This window comes from Trachypithecus francoisi, unplaced genomic scaffold, assembly GCF_009764315.1.
Source record: "Trachypithecus francoisi isolate TF-2019V2 unplaced genomic scaffold, Tfra_2.0 Lachesis_group10, whole genome shotgun sequence".
NCBI lineage: Eukaryota > Metazoa > Chordata > Mammalia > Primates > Cercopithecidae > Trachypithecus > Trachypithecus francoisi.
In genome coordinates, this window is record NW_022681455.1 from 84,410,006 (window position 1) to 84,429,843 (window position 19,838).

Below are 19,838 nucleotides of genomic sequence, written 5' to 3' on the forward strand. Positions count from 1 at the left end.
CAATCTTAGAAAAGGGGAACAAAGTTGGAGGGTTCACACTTTACAATTCAAAACTTACAAAGCCATAGAGCCAGAAAATAAATTAGTGGTTTCCAGGGGCTGGGGGTTGGATTGGGGATTGGAAGTGCTGCTAACAGATACAAAATTTCTTTCTGGTAAGATGGAAATGTTCTGGAGGTAGTGGTGATGATTACACAACATTGTGAATGTACTAAAACCCAGTGTACCTTATACTTTAAAATGGTAAAGTTTATGGTCTGTACATTTAATCTAAATTATAAAAGCTACTTTGAAGAAAACAATGTGATTCACCATAACAGCAGATTAAAGAAGAAAAAACATGTAACCACCTGAACAGATATAGAACTAGAATTTGACAACATACAACATCCTTTCATGATTAAAAATACTCTCAGCGAACTAGGAACTGAAGGGAACTGCCTCAACCTGAAAAAAGAGCATTTACAAAAATTCTCTAGCAAGGATTATACTTAAAGTGAAAGAGAATGCTTTTCACCTAAAATTGGAAACAAGGCAAGAATATCTACTTTTATAATTCCTATTCAACATTGTACTGGAAGACCTAGCCAATGCAATAAAGCAAGAAAAAAAAATACAGAGAGGAAAGGAAGAAAACCATCTCTATTTGCAGATGATACAATTGCATGGAAAATTCCAAAGAATCTATAAAAAAGCTATGATAATTCAGTAAGTTCTCAGGATATAAGAGCAACTTATAAAAGTCAGTTGTATTTCTATAATATAATTGAACAATTGGAAATTTAAATGAAAAAGTACCATTTACAGTAGCATCAAATACCATGAAATATTTAGGTAGAAATCAAATGAAACATGTATGATAACTTTATGCTGAAAACTACAAAACACTAATGAGAGAAATAAAAGACCTAAATAAATGGAGAGATACACTGTGGCCATGGATTCGAATATTGGAGTTCCAATATTGTTAAGGTGTCAGTTCTTCCTGAGTTGATCTACAGATTCAATGCAATAAAAATCCTGGATAATATTCTATTGTGCACATGTACTACATTTTCTTTATCCGTTCATTTGTTGATGGACACTTAGGTTGATTCTATATCTCGACTATTGTGAATAGTGCTGTGATAAACATGGGAGTGCAGTTTATCTCTTCAGTATACTGATTTCCTTTCCTTTGGCAATATACCCAGCACTAGGATTGCTGGATCATATGGTAGTTCCATTTTTAGTTTTCTTGAGGAGCCTCCATACTGTTCTCTATAGTGGCTTTACTAATTTACATTCCCACCAACAGTGCATGAGAGTTCCTCTTTCTCTGCATCTTTGCCAGCATCCATCATTATTTGTCTTTTCGATAAAAGCCCTTTTAACTGGAATGAGATGATATTTCATTGTGGTTTTTATTTGCATTTTTCTAGTACACAAAGGAATATTATTCAGCCATAAGATGAATGATGTCTTGTGATCTGCCATAACAGGATTGGAACTGGAGGACATTATGTTAAGTAAAACATCCCGGGCACAGAAAAACAAATATTGCATGTTCTCATTCATGTGTAGGAGCTAAAAAAAAAAATTGGATCTCATGAAGGTAGAGAGTAGAATGATGGTACTAGAGACTGGGAAGGATAGTGAGGAGGATGGGTTAAAGTGGGGATGGTTAATGGGTACAAAAATACAGTTAGGAAAAATAAGACCTAGTGTTTGGTAGCACAGTAGGGTGACTACAGTTAACAATAATTTATTGTATATTTCAAAATAACTACAAGAGTGGAATTGGAATGTTCCCAGCAAAAGATATGATAAATACTTGAGGTGATGGATATCCCAGTTACCCTGATTTGATCATCACACATTGTATGCTTGTATCAAAATATCACGTTCCCTATAAATATGTGCAATTATTATGCATACATGAAAAAGTAAAAATCCTGAAAGTATAATCTGAAGACTTTGGCCAATTCTAAAATGCATATAAAAATAAAAAAGTTGAATATCCAAAAGAATTTTGAAAAGAATCTTGATACATACCATTAAGCAGCTGTCACTTTTTATTTATTTATTTAATTTTAAAAAATTTGATTGATATTTTGTTATTTTTTAACTTTTACTTTAGGTTTGAGGGTACATGTGAAAGTTTGTTACATAGGTAAACACGTATCATGGGAGTTTGTTGTACAGAGTATTTCATCACCCAGGTATTAAGCCTAGTACCCAATGGTTATTTTTTCTGCTCCTGCCTCCTCCCAACTTCCACCCTCAAGTAGACCCCAGTGTCTGTTGTTTCCTTCTTTGTGTTCATAAGTTCTTATTGTTTAGCTCCCACTAATAAGTGAGAACATGCAGTCTTTGTTTTTCTGTTCCTGTGTTAATTTGCTAAGGATAATGGCCTCCAGCTCCATCCATGTTCCCACAAAAGACATGATCTTGCTATTTTTTATGGCTGCATAGTATTCCATGGTGTATATGTATCACATTTTTAAAAATCCTGTTTGCCATTGGTGGGCATTTAGGTTGATTCCATGTTTTGCTGTTGTGACTAGAACTGCAATAAATATTCAGGTGCATGTGTCTTTAATGGTAGGATCATTTATATTACTGTGGGTATATCCCCAGTAATGGGATTGCTGGGTGGAATGGTAGTTCTGCTTTTAGCTCTTTGAGGAGTTGCCATACTGCTTTACCCAAGTGGTTGAGCTAATTTACCACTCCCACTAACAGTATAAGTGTTTCCTTTTCTCCACAACCTCACCAGTATCTATTTTTTTACTTTTACTAATAGCCATTCTAACTGGTATGAGATGGTATCTCATTGTGGTTTTGATTTGCATTTCTCTAATGATAATGATATTGAGCTTCTTTAATATATGCTTGTTGGCTGCATGTATGTCTTCTTTTGAAAAGTGTCTGTTCGTTTCCTTTTCCCACATTTTAATGGGGATGTTTTTCTCTTGTAAATTTGTTTAAGTTCCCTCTAGATGCTGGATATTAGACCTTTGTTGGATGCATAGTTTGTGAATATTTTCTCTCATTCTGTAGGTTGTCTGTTTACTCTGTTGATAGTTTCTTTTGCTGTGCAGAAGCTCTTACATTTAATTAGATCCCATTTGTCAATTTTTGATTTTGTTGAGATTGCTTTTGGTGTCTTTGTCAGGAAATCTTTTCCTATTCCTGTGTCTAGGATGGTATTGCCTAGGTTGTCTTTCAGGGTTCTTATAGTTTTGGGTTTTACATTTAAGTCTTTAGTCTATCTTGAGTTTATTTTTGTATATGGTGTGAGGAAGGGGTCCAGCTTCAGTCTTCTGCATATGGCTAGCCAGTTATCCTGTATTCCTAGTTATTTTATTCTTTTTTGGGCAACCGTGAATAGGATTGCCTTCCTGATTTGGCTCTCAGCTCTTGTTGTTGTATAGGAGTGCTAGTGATTTTTGTACATTGATTTTGTATCCTGAAACTTTGTTGAAGCTATTTGTCAGCTGAAGGAGCTCCTGGGCCAAGACTATGGGGTTTTCTAAATATAGAATCATGTTGTCTGCAAACAGGGATAGTTTGACTTCCTTTCTTCCTATTTGTATGCCCTTTTTTCTTTCTCTTGCCTGTTTGCTCTGGCTTGAACTTCCAATACTATGTTGAATAGGACTAGTGAGCAAAGGCATCTTTGTTTTGTGATGGCTTTCAAGGGGAATGCTTTTGTCCATCCAGTATGATATTGGCTGTGGGTTTGTTGTAGATGGCTCTTATTATTTTGAGGTATGTTCCTTCAACACTTAGTTTATTGAGAATTTTTAACATAAAGGGGTGTTGAATTTTATTAAAGCCTTTTCTTCATCTATTGAGGTAATCATGTGGTTTTTGTCTTTAGTTCTGTTTATGTGATGAATCATATTTATTGATTTGCATATGTTGAACTAACTTTGCACCCTGGGGATGAAGCCTACCTGATCACAGTGGATTAGATTTTTGATGTGCTGCTGGATTTGGTTTGCAGGTATTGTGTTGAGGATTTTTGCATTAGTGTTCATCAAGAATATTGGCCTGAAATTTTCTTTCGTTGTTAAGCTGACACTTTTTAGTTTGATGCTACCCCATTTGTCTGGTTTGCTTTTGTTGCCTGTGCTTTTGGGGTCATATCCAAAATATCATTGCTCAAAAGCTTGATGGTCAAGAAGCTTTTCCCTTTGTTTTCTTCTAGTAGTTTTATAGTTTCAGGTCTTGTGTTTAAGTCTGTAATCCATTTTGAGTTGATTTTGTATATGATTTGGGATAAAGATCTAATTTAATCCTTTTGAATATGAATATCCAGTTCTCCCCACACCATTTGTTGAAGAGACTGTCCTTTCTCCTTTGCATATTCTTGGCATCATTATTGAGGATCAATTGACCATAAATGCATAGTTTTATTTCTAACCTCCCTGTTCTGTTCCATTGGTTGATGTGTCTGTTTTTATGCCACCACCTTGCTGTTAATGATTACTAGAGCTTTCTTGACACAGTATGTTTTGAGATCAGGAATTGTGATGCCTCCAGTATTTTTTTCCTGAGGATTGCTTTGGGTATTTGGGGTCTTTTGTGGTTCTATATAAATTTTAATATTTTTTTCTATTTTTGTAAAAAAATGCCATTGGGATTCTGATACGGATTGTACTGAATCAGAATATTGCATTAATATTCCAATCCATGAACATAAGATATCTTTCCATTTATTTTTGTCTTGTTTAACTTCCTTCATCAATGTTTTATCGTTTCAGTGTACATGTTTTTCACCTCTCTGGTTAAATTTACTCTTAGGTATTTTTTTTTTTTTTTGATGCTATTGTAAATGAGATTGTTTCTTGATTTCTTTTTCAGACAGTTCATTGTTAGTGTATAGAAGCGCTATTGATTTTTGACATTGATTTTGTAACCTGTAACTTTACTGAATTTATTCATTAGTTTTAGTAGTTCTTTTTTGGGGGAGTCTTTAGGGTCATATATATATATATATATATGTATATCATTTTAAGTGTAAACAGATACAAATTTCCTTTTTTATATCTGATTTGGGTCTCTTTCATTTATTTTTCTTGCCTAATTGCTGTGACCAGGACTTCCAGTACTGTGTTACGTAGAAGTAGTGAGAGTAGGCATCCTTGCCTTTTTCCTCATTTTAGTGGTAAAACTTTCAATTTTTCACCATTGAGTATGATGTTTGTTGTGGGCTTGTCATATATGGCCTTTATCATATTGAGGTACATTCCTTCTGTAGTGAATTTATTGAGAGTTTGTATCATAAAATAATGTTGAATTTTGTCAAATGCTTTTTTTTTTGGTGTGTGTATATTGAGATGATCATGTGGTTTTTGTCCTTCATTCTGTTACTGTGATATGTCACATTAATTGATTTGCATATGTGGAATCATCCTTGCATCTTGCATCTTAGGGATCAATCACACTTGATCATGGTTATTATCTTTTTTTTTTTTTTTTAACAAAGTCTTGCTCTGTCGCCCAGGCTGGAGTGCAGTGGTGCGATCTTGGCTCACTGCAAGTTCCACCTCCTGGGTTCATGCAATTCTCCTGCCTCAGCCTCTTGAGTAACTGGGACTACAGGTGCCCACCACCATGCCTGGCTAATTTTTTTTTTCTTTTTTTGTATTTTTAGTAGAGATGGGATTTCACTGTGTTAGCCAGGATGGTCTTGATCTCCTGACCTCATGATCCACTCATCTCAGCCTCCCAAAGTGCTGGGATTACAGGTGTGAGCCACCGCGCCTGGCCAGTTATTATCTTTTTAATGTGCTATCAAATTCAGTTTGCTAGTATTTTGTTGAAGATTTGTCCGTCTATGTTCATCAGGGATATTGACCTATAACTACGTCTTGTAGAATTTTTGTCTGGCTTTGGTATCAGGGTAATGCTGGACTCATAAATAAATTTGGAAGTGTTCCTTGCTCTTCAATTTTTTTTTTACATGAGTTTGAAAAGGATTGACATTAATTCTTTTTTTTTTTTTTTTTTTGAGATGGAGTTTTGCTCTTGTAGCCCAGGCTGGAGTGCAATGGCACAATCTCAGCTCACTGCAACCTCTGCTTCCTAGGTTCAAGTGATTCTTCTGCCTCAGCCTCCCAAGTAACTGGTATTACAGGTGCTCACCACCATGCCTGATTAATTTTTGTATTTTTAGTACAGACAAGGTTTCACCATGTTGGCCAGGCTGATCTTGAACTCCTGACCTTAAGTTATCCACCCACCTTGACCTCCCAAAGTGCTGGGATTACAGGCATGAGCCACTGCGCCTGGCAACGTTAATTCTTTAAATGTTTGCATTCACCTATGAAGCATCAGGTCCTGGGCTTTTCTTTGTTGGGGGGTTTTTGATTACTGGTTCAATCTCTTCATTTATTACTGGTCTTTTCAGATTTTAAAATTTCTTCTTGACTCAGTCCTGGTAGGTTGTATTTTTCTAGAATTTTATCCATTTCTTCCAGTTTATTTAATTTTTTGGTATTAAATTGTTCATAGTTATCTCTCATGATCCTTTGTATTTTGGTGGCATCAGTTGTAACGCTTCCTCTTTCATTTCTGATTTTATTTACTTGAGTTTTTTTTTCTTTACTTTAGCTAAAAGTTTGTCAATTTCATTTATCTTTTTAAAAAAGCAACTCTGGCTGGGTGTTGTGGCTGACATCTGTAATCCCAGCACTTTGGAGGCTGAGGTGGGGGGATTGCTTGAACCCAGGAGTTTGAGACTAGCCTGGGCAACATAATGAGACTGCACCTTTATAAAAATAAATAAAAAAGTAACGCTCTGTTTTATTGACATTTTCTATTATTTTTCTAGCCACTATTTGATTTATTTCTGGTTTGATCTGTATCATTTATTTCTTATGCTGACTTTGAGTTTAGTTTTTTTTCTTTTTCTATTTCCTTGATGTGTAAAGTTGTTTCCTTCCTTCCTTCCTTCCTTCCTTCCTTCCTATCAAAATTAAAGTAAAAGTGTGTTTTTTAATTTTTATTATAAATGGAGTGTAACATCATGTAGAAATCAGAAACACAAACATGTTATAAGAATAAAACAAAAAATTTCCATACCACCAGAAACGACCAATCAATATTTAGGTGATTTTTAATGTAGGTGTTTAACTCTATGAACTTCCCTCTTAAATCTGCTTCTTCTGCATCCAATAAGTTTTGGTATGTTGTGTTCTCATCATCATTTTTCTTAAGATATTTCTTGATTTCTCTTTTGATTTCTTCTTTGACCCACTGGATGTTCAGCAATGTGTTGTTTAATTTTCACCTATTTTTGACTTTTTAAATTTTCCTCTTGTTGATTTCTAGTGTCATAACCATTGGGTCAGAAAAAAATACTTGATATGATTTGTTTATCTATTTATTTTTTTAAATTTATTTTTGATAGAGTCTTGCTCTGTCACCCAGGCTGGAGTGCAGTGGCAAAATCTTGGCTCACTGCAACCTCTGCCTCCCGGGTTCAAGTTATTCTCCTGCTTCAGCCTCCTGAATAGCTGGAATTACAGATGGCCGCCACCAAGCTTGGCTAATTTTTGTATTTTTAGTAGAGACGGGGTTTCACCATATTGGTCAGGCTGGTCTTGAACACCTGACCTCAGGTGATCTGTCCACCTTGGCCTTCCAGAGTGCTGGGATTACAGGCGTGAGCCACTGTGCCTGGCCAATACTTGATATGATTCAAATCTTGAATTTCTTAAGACTTGTTTTGTGGCCTAACGTATGATCTACTTAGAAAATGTTCTACATGTGCTTGAAAAGACTGTGTATTCTGCTGCTACTGAATGGAATGTTCTATAAATGTCTGTTAGATCCATCTGGTCTATAGTATTGTCCAAGTCTGTTGTTTCTTTATTGATTTTCTGTCTGTCTGAACTATTGTTGAAAGTGGGATATTGAAGTTCCCTACTATTATTAGAATATAATAATGATAATACTATTATTGTATTGCTGCCTACTTCTCCCTTCAGTTCTGGTAATATAGCTTTATGTATTTAGGTGCCCTGATGTTGAGTACATATATATTCACAATTGTTACATTCTCTTGATTAATTGACTTATTTATCATTATATGATGACTTTCTTTGTCTCTTGTGGCAGTTTTAAGATAAGGTCTATTTTTTCTGATATAAGCATAGTTCTCCCTGATCTCCCTTGGTTGTCATTTGCATGGAATATCTTTTGCCATCCTTCCACTTTCAGCCTATGTGTGATCTTAAATCTAAATTGAGTTTCTTATAGGCAGCGTATAGTTGGATTTTACAAGATCCATTCAGCCACTCTGTGTCTTTTGAGTGGAGAATCTAATCCATTTACATATAAATTAATGATTGGCAGGTAGGGACTATTATTACTATTTTGTTTATTGTTTTCTGACTGCTTTGTAGTTCCTTTGTTCCATTCTTCCATTCTTCCTTCCTCTCTTGCTGTCTTCCTTTGTGATTTGATTTTTTGTTGTTGTTGTGATATGTTTTGATTCCTTTTTCTACGTTTGGTGTATCTACCACAGTTTTTTTTTTCTTTGTGGATACCATGAGGCTTACATAAAACATCTTATAGTTATAACAGTCTATGCCAAGCTAATAACAACTTTGACCACATACAAAAATTCGACCCTTTAACTTCTCCTCCCCACACATTTTACATTAATGTCACACTTTACCAATTAATTTGCAATAAAGGTGCAAAGATAGTTTAAGAGTTTTTCACCAAATGGTTCTCGAACAATTGGACATTCATAGTAAAAAAATAAAAATAAACTTCTATTCACACCTCACGCTATATAAAAATTAATTCAAAATAAGCAATTTCTTTAAAAGTTTAACATATGGTTATCATACCAGCAATTCCCCTCCTAAGGATTTTTTTTTTTTTTTTGAGACAGAGTCTCACTCTGTTGCCCAGGCTGGAGTGCAGTGGCATGATCTTGGCTCACTGCAAGCTCCGCCTCCTGGGTTCACACCATTCTCCTGTCTCAGCCTTCCAAGTATCTGGGACTACAGGCGCCCGCCACCATGCCTGGCTAATTTTTCTATATTTGGTAGAGACAGAGTTTCACTGTATTAGCCTGGATGGTCTCAATCTCCTGACCTCGTGGTCAGCCTCCCAAAGTGCTGGGATTACAGGTGTGAGCCACTGCGCCCAGCCTCCTAAGCCTTTACTTAAGAGAAATGAAAACAGATGTCCACATGAAAACCTGTATGCAAACGTTTCTGGTCGCTCTATTAATAATCACCCCTTAGAAAAAACCAAAATGTCCTTCAACTAAGAAATGGATAAACCAACTGTGGCACACCTATACAATGGGAATACTAATCAGCAACAAGAGAGAGCAAATTACTAATACATGCAACAACGCAGATGAATCTTAAATGCATTATTGTAGGTGAAAGAAGCCAAATTAAAAAGGCCACATACAATATAATTCCATTTATATGACATTCCAGAAAAGCCAATAAGGGCAGAAAACAGTTGAGTGGTTGCCAGATGTTGGTAGTTGGAGGGGAGAGATCGACTATGATGGGGCAGCAGGGAATATTTTGGGGATGAAGAAGCTATTTTCTGTTTTGACTGTGGTGTTGGTTACATGACTTTATTGTTTTTGAGACAGAGTCTTGCTCTGTCACCCAGGCTGGAGTGCAACCTTCACCTCCTGGGTTCAAGCAATTCTCCTGCCTCAGCCTCCCAAGTAGCTGGATTACAGTCACCATGCCCAGCTAATTTTTGTATTTTTAGTAGAGACGGGGTTTCACCATGATTTCCAGGCTGGTCTCAAACTCCTGACCTCAGGTGATCCACCCGCTGGCCTCTCAAAGTGCTGGGAGGCATCCGGCCAGTTATATGACTTTGTATGTTTGTCAAAACTCATAAAACTATGTACTAAAAGCCTGAATTTTATTGTATGTAAACTCTTCCCCAATAAATCTGACCCAAAAAAACAATCAAAATTCCGTTGACTTTAGGATAAAGCTTAAATGCCTGTATTGAATTATCAATGAGTCATCCCTCAATGGTGTATGAGGCAGAAATCACGTTGCAGAGCCGTGGCATGATGTCCCCTGCACATTCCCTTCCTAGAACTTGTCCCAGTTTGAAACTGCTGCACACATCTCCCTGTTAATCCATCGATTACTCTCCTCCCCTCCACCTGGCTGCACTGAGCTCAGGCCCTGGAAGGCGCTGTTTCTCTATTACCCAGCTGTGTGCTTAGCAATAAGGAACACGTTTGTTGAATGAATGAATAAATGAATGAATGAATGGGTGATTAAATAGGTGAATTTTATGGATGAATTCTACATATTGACCTTGAAGATATTCGAAACATCTTTTTACTTGTAGGTAAACAGCATTTCTTAATATCACAACAAATATTCCTGGGTAGCAATAGTTATTTTTAATCTAAGCTAGTTATTAGCCTTATTAGAGTGCCAACTTTGACTTTTTACCCCCCTAAAGATTCCTAATATATTGAAAGGGTGGTATTCTGTCTGCTCTTCTAGAATTTTCTATCTGTATTTTCCAACCCAAATCCTTCTTTGCTGCCTTAATAATCTCCCAGGAATACCATCTGGGGTAAATCCTCACACATTGCTCATTGACTCTACTATAGGCTTCTTTATTCTTTATCTTTTAAATTATTAAAAACATATATATATGTTTTTATCTTTTAAATTATTTTTTATCTTTTAAATTATTAAAAACATATATATATATATACACACACACTTAGAGATTGGGGTCTTGCTCTGTTGCCCAGGCTGGAGTGCAGTGGTGACAAAGCTCACTACAGCCTTAAACTCCTTGGCTCAAGGGATCCTCCCACTTCAGTCTCCCGAGTAGCTGGGATTACAGGCAGAAACCACTCTGCCAGGTTTATTATATAGGTTCCTTTAGCTGGTAGCACATTCAAATGATAATTTATCATGAACCATATAGAAGATCACATCTTCTCCAGAGGGATTCTCCAGCAGACATAACTTTTCTTCACAGAGAGAAAACCCCCACATCTGCTTTAGGTGGGAAGAGGTGTGTGATTATGGCCCTGTCTCTTTCAGATCGGCGCCTACTTCGGGGCCTCCCTCTGCTCCGTGGATGTGGACAGCAACGGCAGCACCGACCTGGTCCTCATCGGGGCCCCCCATTACTACGAGCAGACCCGAGGGGGCCAGGTGTCTGTGTGCCCCTTGCCCCAGGGGGTGAGTGGCGATGGGACCTGGGCTGGGTGGGGCCCGGTGTGGGTGGCGGGGTCGCCTGGGTTTGGGCCTGATACTGTTTGTGTTTAGCAGAGGGGCCGGTGGCAGTGTGATGCTGTTCTCTACGGGGAGCAGGGCCAACCCTGGGGCCGCTTTGGAGCAGCCCTAACAGTGCTGGGGGACGTGAATGGGGACAAGCTGACGGATGTGGCCATTGGGGCCCCAGGAGAGGAGGACAACCAGGGTGCTGTTTATCTGTTTCATGGAACCTCAGGATTTGGCATCAGCCCCTCCCATAGCCAGGTGAGACCCGATCACTGTCCTTGTCATGACAGTAGCCTCTTTGTTGATCTTTCTCCTTCTAATTCAGTGTGCCCACAGCTGCTAGATAAGTTCTCACAGTACGCCTTTCAGAACCTTCAAAAATAATAACATGTGACTGGACCTGGTGGCTCATGCCTGTAATCCCAGCACTTTGGAAGGCTGAGTTGGGAGGATTGTTTAAGCCCAGGAGTTCAAGACCAGTCAGGGCAACATAGTGAGAACCCATCTCTCCAAAAAAAAAAAAAAAAAATTAGCCAGGTGTGGTAGCACACACTCATGGTCCCAGCTACTCTGGAGGCTGAGGCCGGAGGATTGCTTAAGCCTGGGAGGTTAAGGCTGCAGTGAGCCCTGGTCACACCACTGTACTCCAGCAGCTGGAGTGACAGAGTCAGACTTGCACGTGCATGCACGCGTGCATGCACACACACACACACTTCACAAAAATCTCAAAGACTCTTAGTTCCAGATTGATTATTTCTACAGCAATAGGAGGTGCATGATAGCCTCATCACTCCCACCTTGCAGATGAGTAGAGCAAGGCCCAGCGATGGCACATAGCAAGCTAGCAGTATTGGGATGCAGGCATTCCTTTCTTCTGAATCTTGGTCGTGGTAAGGTGACCAAGAGCTCTAGTTTGCCTAGCTCTGTCCCAGATTTAGCGCTGAAATCTCACATCCTGGGAAACCTATGAGGTTGGCCACCTTACAGTATTGCACACTTCACAGATGTGGAGTTGTGCAGTCACACGTGCCGCTCTTTCAGAAGGGCCCTGTGCTTGGCTTCATGCTCTGCTATTGCCATCTTCAATTCTTAATAATTTTTCAACAAGGGGTCCTACATTTTTTTGCACTGAGTCTTGCAAGGCATAGAGCCCATTCTGATGACTTGTCGCCCTATATTCTGGCCCTAACAACTGTTTTCTTCTGTAAGTTGGCTTTCTGTCTCCTGCCAGGTGGAGCTCACTGTCTAGAGGGACCCTTACAGTCTGGTTCCATCTTCCCTGTGTCATACTCTTTCCCACCACAGCCACCTGAGGCCGTCTAGTCTTCTGGCCTCTAGTCTCTGGGTTTTTACCAGCCTCACGTTTTTCTTTCTTTATGTTAAAAAATTTTTTTATTTAAAATCTTAACAGATTTTAAAATGTACAATGTAATACTGTCATCTATTGGCGCAATGTTGTACAGCAGACCTCTTGAACTTCATCTTGCATACTGAAAATGTATACCCATTGATCAGCAACTCCTCATTGTTCTCCAGCCCCTGGCAGCCACCATTATATTCTTTGCTTCAATGAGTTTGGTTGTCTTATTTTTTTATTTTTTGAGATGAAGTTTCACTCTGTCGCCCAGGTTGGAGTGCAGTGGCACAATCTCGGCTCACTGCAACCTCTACCTCCTGGGTTCAAGCGATTCTTCTATCTCAGCCTCCCGAGTAGCTGGGATTATAAGCATACACCACCATGCCTGGCTAGTTTTTGTATATTTTGTAGAGACTGGGTTTTGCCATGTTGTCCAGGCTGGTCTTGAGCTCCCGGGCTCAATACCTGCCTTGGCCTCCCAAAGTGTTGGGATTACAGGCGTGAGCCACTGCACCCGGCCAGTTTGGCTATTTTAAATAACTCATATAAGTGAAACCATGCCATATTTATCCTTCTGTGACTGGCTTATTTCACTTAGAATAATGTCCTCCGGGTTCATCCATGTCATCGCAAATGAAAGAATATCTTTCTTCTTTTTCTTCTCCTCCTCCTTTTTTTTTTTTTTTTTTTGAGACAAAGTCTTGTTCTGTCATGCAGGTTGGAGTGCAGCAGTGCAAACACGGCTCCCTGAAGCCTCAGCCTCCTGGGCTCAAGCGACCCTCCCACCTCAGTCTCCTGAGTAGCTGGGACTGTGGGCCCATGCCACCATGCCTGTCTAATTTATTTTTATTTTTTGTAGAGATGGGGTCTTCCTATGTTGCCCAGGCTGATGTCTTTCTTTTTTAACGCTGAATAGTATCCCACTGTATGTATATACCACATTAAAAAAATCCATCATTTCCTGGTGGAGAGGGAAGGAAAAAATCCCTCATCTATTGATAGTCATTTAGGTTGTTTTCACATCCTGGTTATTGTGAATAGTGCTGCAATGAACATGGGCATGTTCATATCTCTTTGAGATCATAATCCCAATTCCTTTGGATAAATAACCAGAAGGAAGATTGTTAAATCATATGGTAGTTCTATTTCTAATTTTTTGAGGAACTTACATACTATTTTCCCTAGGGGCTGCACCATTTTGCCTTCTCACCAACAGTGTGCAAAGATGCCGATTTTTCCATGTATTTACTAACACTTGTCTTTTGTTTTTTTGACAATAGCCAGCTAGCAGGTGTGCAAGTGATATTTCATTGTGGCTTTGATTTGCATTTCCCTGATGATTACTGATGTTGAGCATCTTTTCACGTATCTATTGGGCATTTTTGTGTCTGAAAAAAATGTCTCTTCAAGCTCTTAAGCCTATTTTTAAATCAAGTTATTAAGGCCAGGCGCGGTGGCTTATGCCTGTAATCCCAGCACTTTGGGAAGCCGAGGCGGGTGGATCACCTGAGGTCAGGAGTTTGAGACCAGCCTGGCCAACATGGTGAAACCTCATCTCCACTGAAAATACAAAAATTAGCCGGGCTGTGGTGGTGCGCGCCTGTAATCCCAGCTACTCAGAAGGCTGAGGCAGGAGAATCATTTGAACCCGGGAGGCGGAGGTTGCAGTGAGCCGAGATTGTGCCACTGCACTCGAGCCTGGGAGACAGAGGGAGATCCTGTCTCAAAAAAAAAAGTTATTAGATATTTTGCTATTGAGTTGTATGAGTTCACTATATATTTTGGAGATTAACCCTTTATCAGATACATAGTTTGCAAATACTCTTTCCCATTCTGTAGGTTATATTTTACTTTGCTTATTGTTGCCTTTGCTCTGTAGAAGTCTCACTTGGTTTGATGCAGTCAGATTTGCTTATTTTTGTTGCCTGTACTTTTGGTATCATAACCATAAACTCATTGCTCAAACCACCGTCTTTACAGCTTCTCCTCTGAGTTTTATTCTAGATGTTTTACATTTTCATTGAAGTCTTTAATTCATTTTTAATTGATTTTTGTGTATGATATAAGAGTCAAGTTGCATTCTCTTGCATTCGTATATCCAGTTTCCCAGTACCATTTGTCTAAGAGAGTATCTTTTACCCATTGTGTATTCTTGGTATTATTTTGGAGAATCAGTTGGACCCATATGGATGGGTTTATTTCTGGGCTCTCTATTCTGTTCCATTGGTCTATATGTCTATCTTTATGCTAGTACCATACTATTTTAAGTACTATAACTTTGTCATTTATATATAAAAATCTTGCATTTTATTAGAGTCAAATAACATTAAATGAAAGACACTTACATTAGTTTTAGAAAATCCGTTGATGTTGCCCAATTTGGCACATACTTGTAAAAGCAAGGTTTATTAACTCATATATTTGGAACTAAAAAGTATTTGAAGTTGATCACAGCATAATGAATCCTCAATTTCCAGAGTACTAGAGATGATTATGTACAAAAATCCAGTAAAACTTATTTTACTAATTTACCAGTTCTATATCACTCCTAAATATCCCTAAAAATATGGTTTTATAAAAAGTAGTGTTCTATAATTCACAATTATGAAGAGCTTTATTATAATCCGAGTATGAACTGTGTATCACCCATATCATGGCTTCAGAAAACTATTGCTTTTCTTACTAACTTATTTAAGGTTTCAGTACATTAGTCAGTATGCAGAACTCACTATGTCGTGACTGTGATCTGTAATGATAAAAATATAGAACCTCTTTGACTTTAATCTAAAAAAGTCACCTTGTCATAAAACAGTGTTAACATAATCAAGAATTAACCCTGACAAATAAACAAATCACTTCTTATGGCTTTTAAAAATAGCTCATGCTCATGGTTCTTTCAAAATGATGTTGTAGCTACTGTCTTTTCTAAAAAGGAATATTTTCATCATAGCAACTATTTCTGAGCCAAAAATAAACCACACTAAAAACAGAAGAAAATTCTCAGTGTAGAAAGGAAAATGCTCATCTGTTGTGCAATAACAGGCACTGCACTCTGTGAGCGCTTTTCAGACATCCTCAATCAATCCAACTAGAGGCACTATTGAGTTTATCTAGTAAGTGCACTGTGTAATCTAGTGCTGTGAGGGCATTACTTAATTAGCCAAAGGAAGAACAGTCTTTTCTTTTCTTTCTTTTCTCCTTTCCTTTCCTTTCTTCTTTTCTTTTCTTTCTTAAAAGAAGAACAATCTTTTCTTTCTTTTTCTCTTTCTCTTTCTTAAGGAAGAACAATCTTTTCTTTCTCTTTCTTTCTCTCTCTCTTTCTTTTTCCTTCCTTCCTTCCTTCCTTCCTTCCTTCTTTCTTTCTTCTTTTTTTTTTTTTTTTTGAGATGGAGTCTCGCTCTGTCACCCAGGCTGGAGTGCAGTGGCCGGATCTCAGCTCACTGCAAGCTCTGCCTCCCGGGTTTACGCCATTCTCCTGCCTCAGCCTCCCGAGTAGCTGGGACTACAGGCGCCTGCCACCTCGCCCGGCTAGTTTTTTGTAGTTTTTAGTAGAGACAGGGTTTCACCGTGTTAGCCAGGATGGTCTTGATCTCCTGACCTCGTGATCTGCCCGTCTCGGCCTTCCAAAGTGCTGAGATTACAGGCTTGAGCCACCGCGCCCGGCCTCTCTTTCTTTCTTTTTCTCTCTCTCTCTTTCTCTCTGTCTCTGTCGCTTTCTTTTTATTTTTTTGAGACAGGGTCTCCCTCTGTTGGCCAGGCTGGAGTGCAGTGACGAGATCACAGCTCACTGCAGCCTTGACACCCGGGCTCAAGCAATTCTCCCTTCTCAGCCACCCAAGTAGTTGAGAATATAGGTGTGCACCCCCACGCTTGGCTAATTTTTCAATTTTTTGTAGAGATGAAGTCTCACTATGTTGGCCAGCCTGGTCTTCTGGTCTTAAGCCATCCTCCTGCCTTGGCCTCTCAGAGTGTTAGGATTATAGATGTGAGCCACTGCACCCAGCCAGAGCAATCTTCAAGTTATGTACCAGTAATTTGTATAGCTTTTCTAAAATTTAAGCAAGTACTGAATGGACTATAGTTATTATCTAAAATTTAAGCAAGTACTGAGTGAACTATAGTCATTATATGATTTTTTAAAAAAATTCAGTAGCTTTTGGGAGTACAAGTGTTTTTTGGTTACATGGATGAATTCTATAGTGGTGAATTCTGAGATTTTAGTGCACCTGCCATCAAAGCAGTGTACACTGTACCAAATATATAGTCTTTTGTCTCTTACCTCTTCCCAGACTCCCCTTCTCCAAGTCCTCAAAGTCCGTTATATCACTCTTGTCTTTGCATCCTTATAGCTTAGCTCCCATTTTTAAATGAAAACATATATTTAGTTTTTCATTCCTGAGTTACTTCAATAATGGCCTCCAGTTCCATCCAAGTTGCTGCAAAATACATTATTTCGTTCCTTTTTATGGCTGAGTAGTACTTCATGGTGTGTGTGTGTGTGTGTGTGTGTGTATATATGTGTGTGTGTATATATATGTATATACATAGAAAATGTTTTCTTTATCCACTCATTGGTCGATGGGTACCACAGGTTGGTTGGTTCCATATCTTTGCAGTTGTGAATTGTGCTGTTATAAACATGCATGTTCATGTATCTTTTTCATATAATGACTTCTTTTCCTTTGGGCAGATACCCAGTAGTGGGATTACTGAATCAAATGGTAGATCTACTATTAGTTCTTTAAGGAATCTCCTTACTGTTTTCCATAGAGGTTGTGCTAATTTACATTCCCACTGGCAGTGTAAAAGTGTCCCCTTTTCACCACATCCATGCCAGATCTATTGTTTTTTGACTTTTTAGTTGTGGCCATTCTTGCAGGAGTAAGGTGGTATTTCATTGTGGTTTTAATTTGCATTTCCCTGATGATTAGTGATGTTGAGCATTGTTTTCATATGTTTGTTGGCCATTTGTATATCTTCTTTTGAGAATTGTCTATTCATAATCTTTGCCCACTTTTTGATGGGATTATTTGTTTTTCCTTGCTGATTTGTTTGAGCTTCTTATAGATTCTGGATAGTAGTCCTGTGTCAGATGCGTAGTTGGCAAATATTTTCTTGCATTCTGTGGGTTGTCTGCTTACTCTGATGATTATTTCTTTGCTGTGCAGAAGCTTTTTAGTTTAATTAGGTCCTATTTATTTATTTTTGGTTTTGTTGCATTTGCTTTTGGAGTCTTAGTCATGAATTCTTTGCCTAGACCAATGTTCAGAAGAGTTTTTCCAATGTTATCTTCTAGAATTGTTATGGTTTCAAGTCTTAGATTTCAGTCTTCGATCCATCTTGAGTTGATTTTTGTATAAGTTGAGAGAAGGGGATCCAGTTTCATTCTTCTGCATGTGATTTGCCTGTTTTCTCAGCAGCATTTATTGAATAGGGTGTCCTTTTCCCAATTTCTGTTTTTGTATGCTTTGTAAAAGATCAGTTGGCTGAAAGTATTTGGCTTTATTTCTGGGGTCTTTATTTTGTTCCATGGGTCTAAGTGCCTATTTTTATACCAGTACTATGCTGTTTTGGTAACTATAACCTTGTAGTATAATTTGAAGTCTGGTACTGTGATGCCTCCAGATTTGTTCTTTTTGCTTCATATTGCTTTAGCTATTTGGGCTCTTTTTTTGTTCCATATGAGTTTTAGGATTGTTTTATTCTAGTTATGTGAAAAATGATGTTGTTATTTTGATGGGAATTGCATTGAATCTGTAGATTGGGCAATATGGTCATTTTCACAATATTGATTCTTCCTATCCATGAGCATGTGTCCATTTGTTTGTGTCATCTATAATTTATTTCAGCTGTGTTTTGTAGTTTTCCTTGTATGGAGCTTTATCGCCTTGGTTAACTATATTCCTAGGTATTTTATTTTATTTTTGTAGCTGTTATAAAAGAGATTGAGTTCTTGATTTGATTCTCAGCTTTGTTGTTGGTGTATAGCAGTGCTGCTGATTTGCATACACTGGTTTTGTAACCTGAGACTACTGAAATTGTTTATCAGATCTAGGAATCTTTTGGATGAGCCCTTAGGATTTTCTAGGTAAACGATCATATAATTGACAAACAGCTCTAGTTTGACTTCTTCTTTTCCAGTTTGGACCCCTTTGTTTCTTTCTCTTGCCTGATTGCTTTGGCTGGGACTTTCAGTACTGTGTCGAATAGAAGTGCTGAAAGTGGGCATCCTTGTCTTGTTCCAGTTCTTAGGGGGAATGCTTTCAGCTTTTCCCCCTTCAATCTGAAGTTGGCTGTGGGTTTTTCAGATATGGCTTTTATTATTTTGGGATAAGTCCCCTCTATGTCTAATTTACTGAAAGCTTTATTTTTTATCATAAAGGGATTTTATCAAATGCTTGTTCTGCATTTATTGAGATGATTACATAGTTTTTGTCTTTAATTCTGTTTATGTGATATGTCACATTTATTGACTTGCATATGTTAAACCATTCCTGCATCCTTGGGATGAAACCGACTTGATCATGATGTATTATCTTTTTCATGTACTATTGGATTTGGTTAGCTAGTATTTTGTTGAGGATTTTTGCTTCTATGTTCATCAGGGATATTGTTCTGTAGTTTTTTTTGGTTATGTCCTTTTCTGTTTTTGGTATTAGTGTGATACTGGCTTTATAGAATGATTTAGGGCGGATTCCCTCTTTTTCTGTCTTTTGGAATAGCATCAATAGCATTGGTACCAATTCTTTGAATGTCTGTTAAAATGCAGCTGTGAAACCTTCTGGTTCTGGGCTCTTTCTGATTCAATCTCTCTGCTTGTTATTGGTCTGTTCATGGTATCTATTTCTTGCTATAGCTATTATATGACTAATCCAAGGTACCAAAAAGCATTTTTGCATGATTTAGCAGGCTATCCTTTTTCCTTGTGTCCTAATGAGGAAGTTTTTTGACCCTTCATAATTCTCTTAACTAACAAGGATTTTTAGCTCCTCCTCCATCATTTTGTAAAATAACGATGATAATTTAAAACTTCCATCAACGTATTAAATTTTCAAAATGAACCAACTAAAAACTACAAAAATCTCAAAGTTTGAGTTTTAAACTGAATATTTGAAGCTAATATAGAAATTTTTGATAAGAATATCGGTGCGGACATATAAAACTCAAACCTTCACAGCTAATAGTGATGTCTATTAGCATTTTTAAGAGTGCTAATGCAAGGTAAACTCTCT

At 37.9% G+C, this 19,838-nt stretch overlaps 1 protein-coding gene across 3 annotated transcripts in view; it reads left to right on the forward strand.

The window, feature by feature from the left end:
- Window positions 1-19,838, forward strand: part of ITGAM (integrin subunit alpha M) — an 82,850-nt gene that overhangs the window by 37,837 nt on the left and 25,175 nt on the right. For 2 of the 3 annotated variants that reach the window (XM_033218226.1, XM_033218228.1), the window contains 2 exons: window positions 11,067-11,207; window positions 11,295-11,507. In XM_033218226.1, coding sequence (XP_033074117.1) covers window positions 11,067-11,207; window positions 11,295-11,507 — 354 coding nt within the window. The remainder of the gene's footprint in view (window positions 1-11,066; window positions 11,208-11,294; window positions 11,508-19,838) is intronic. The other variant, XM_033218227.1, reaches the window with a different exon arrangement.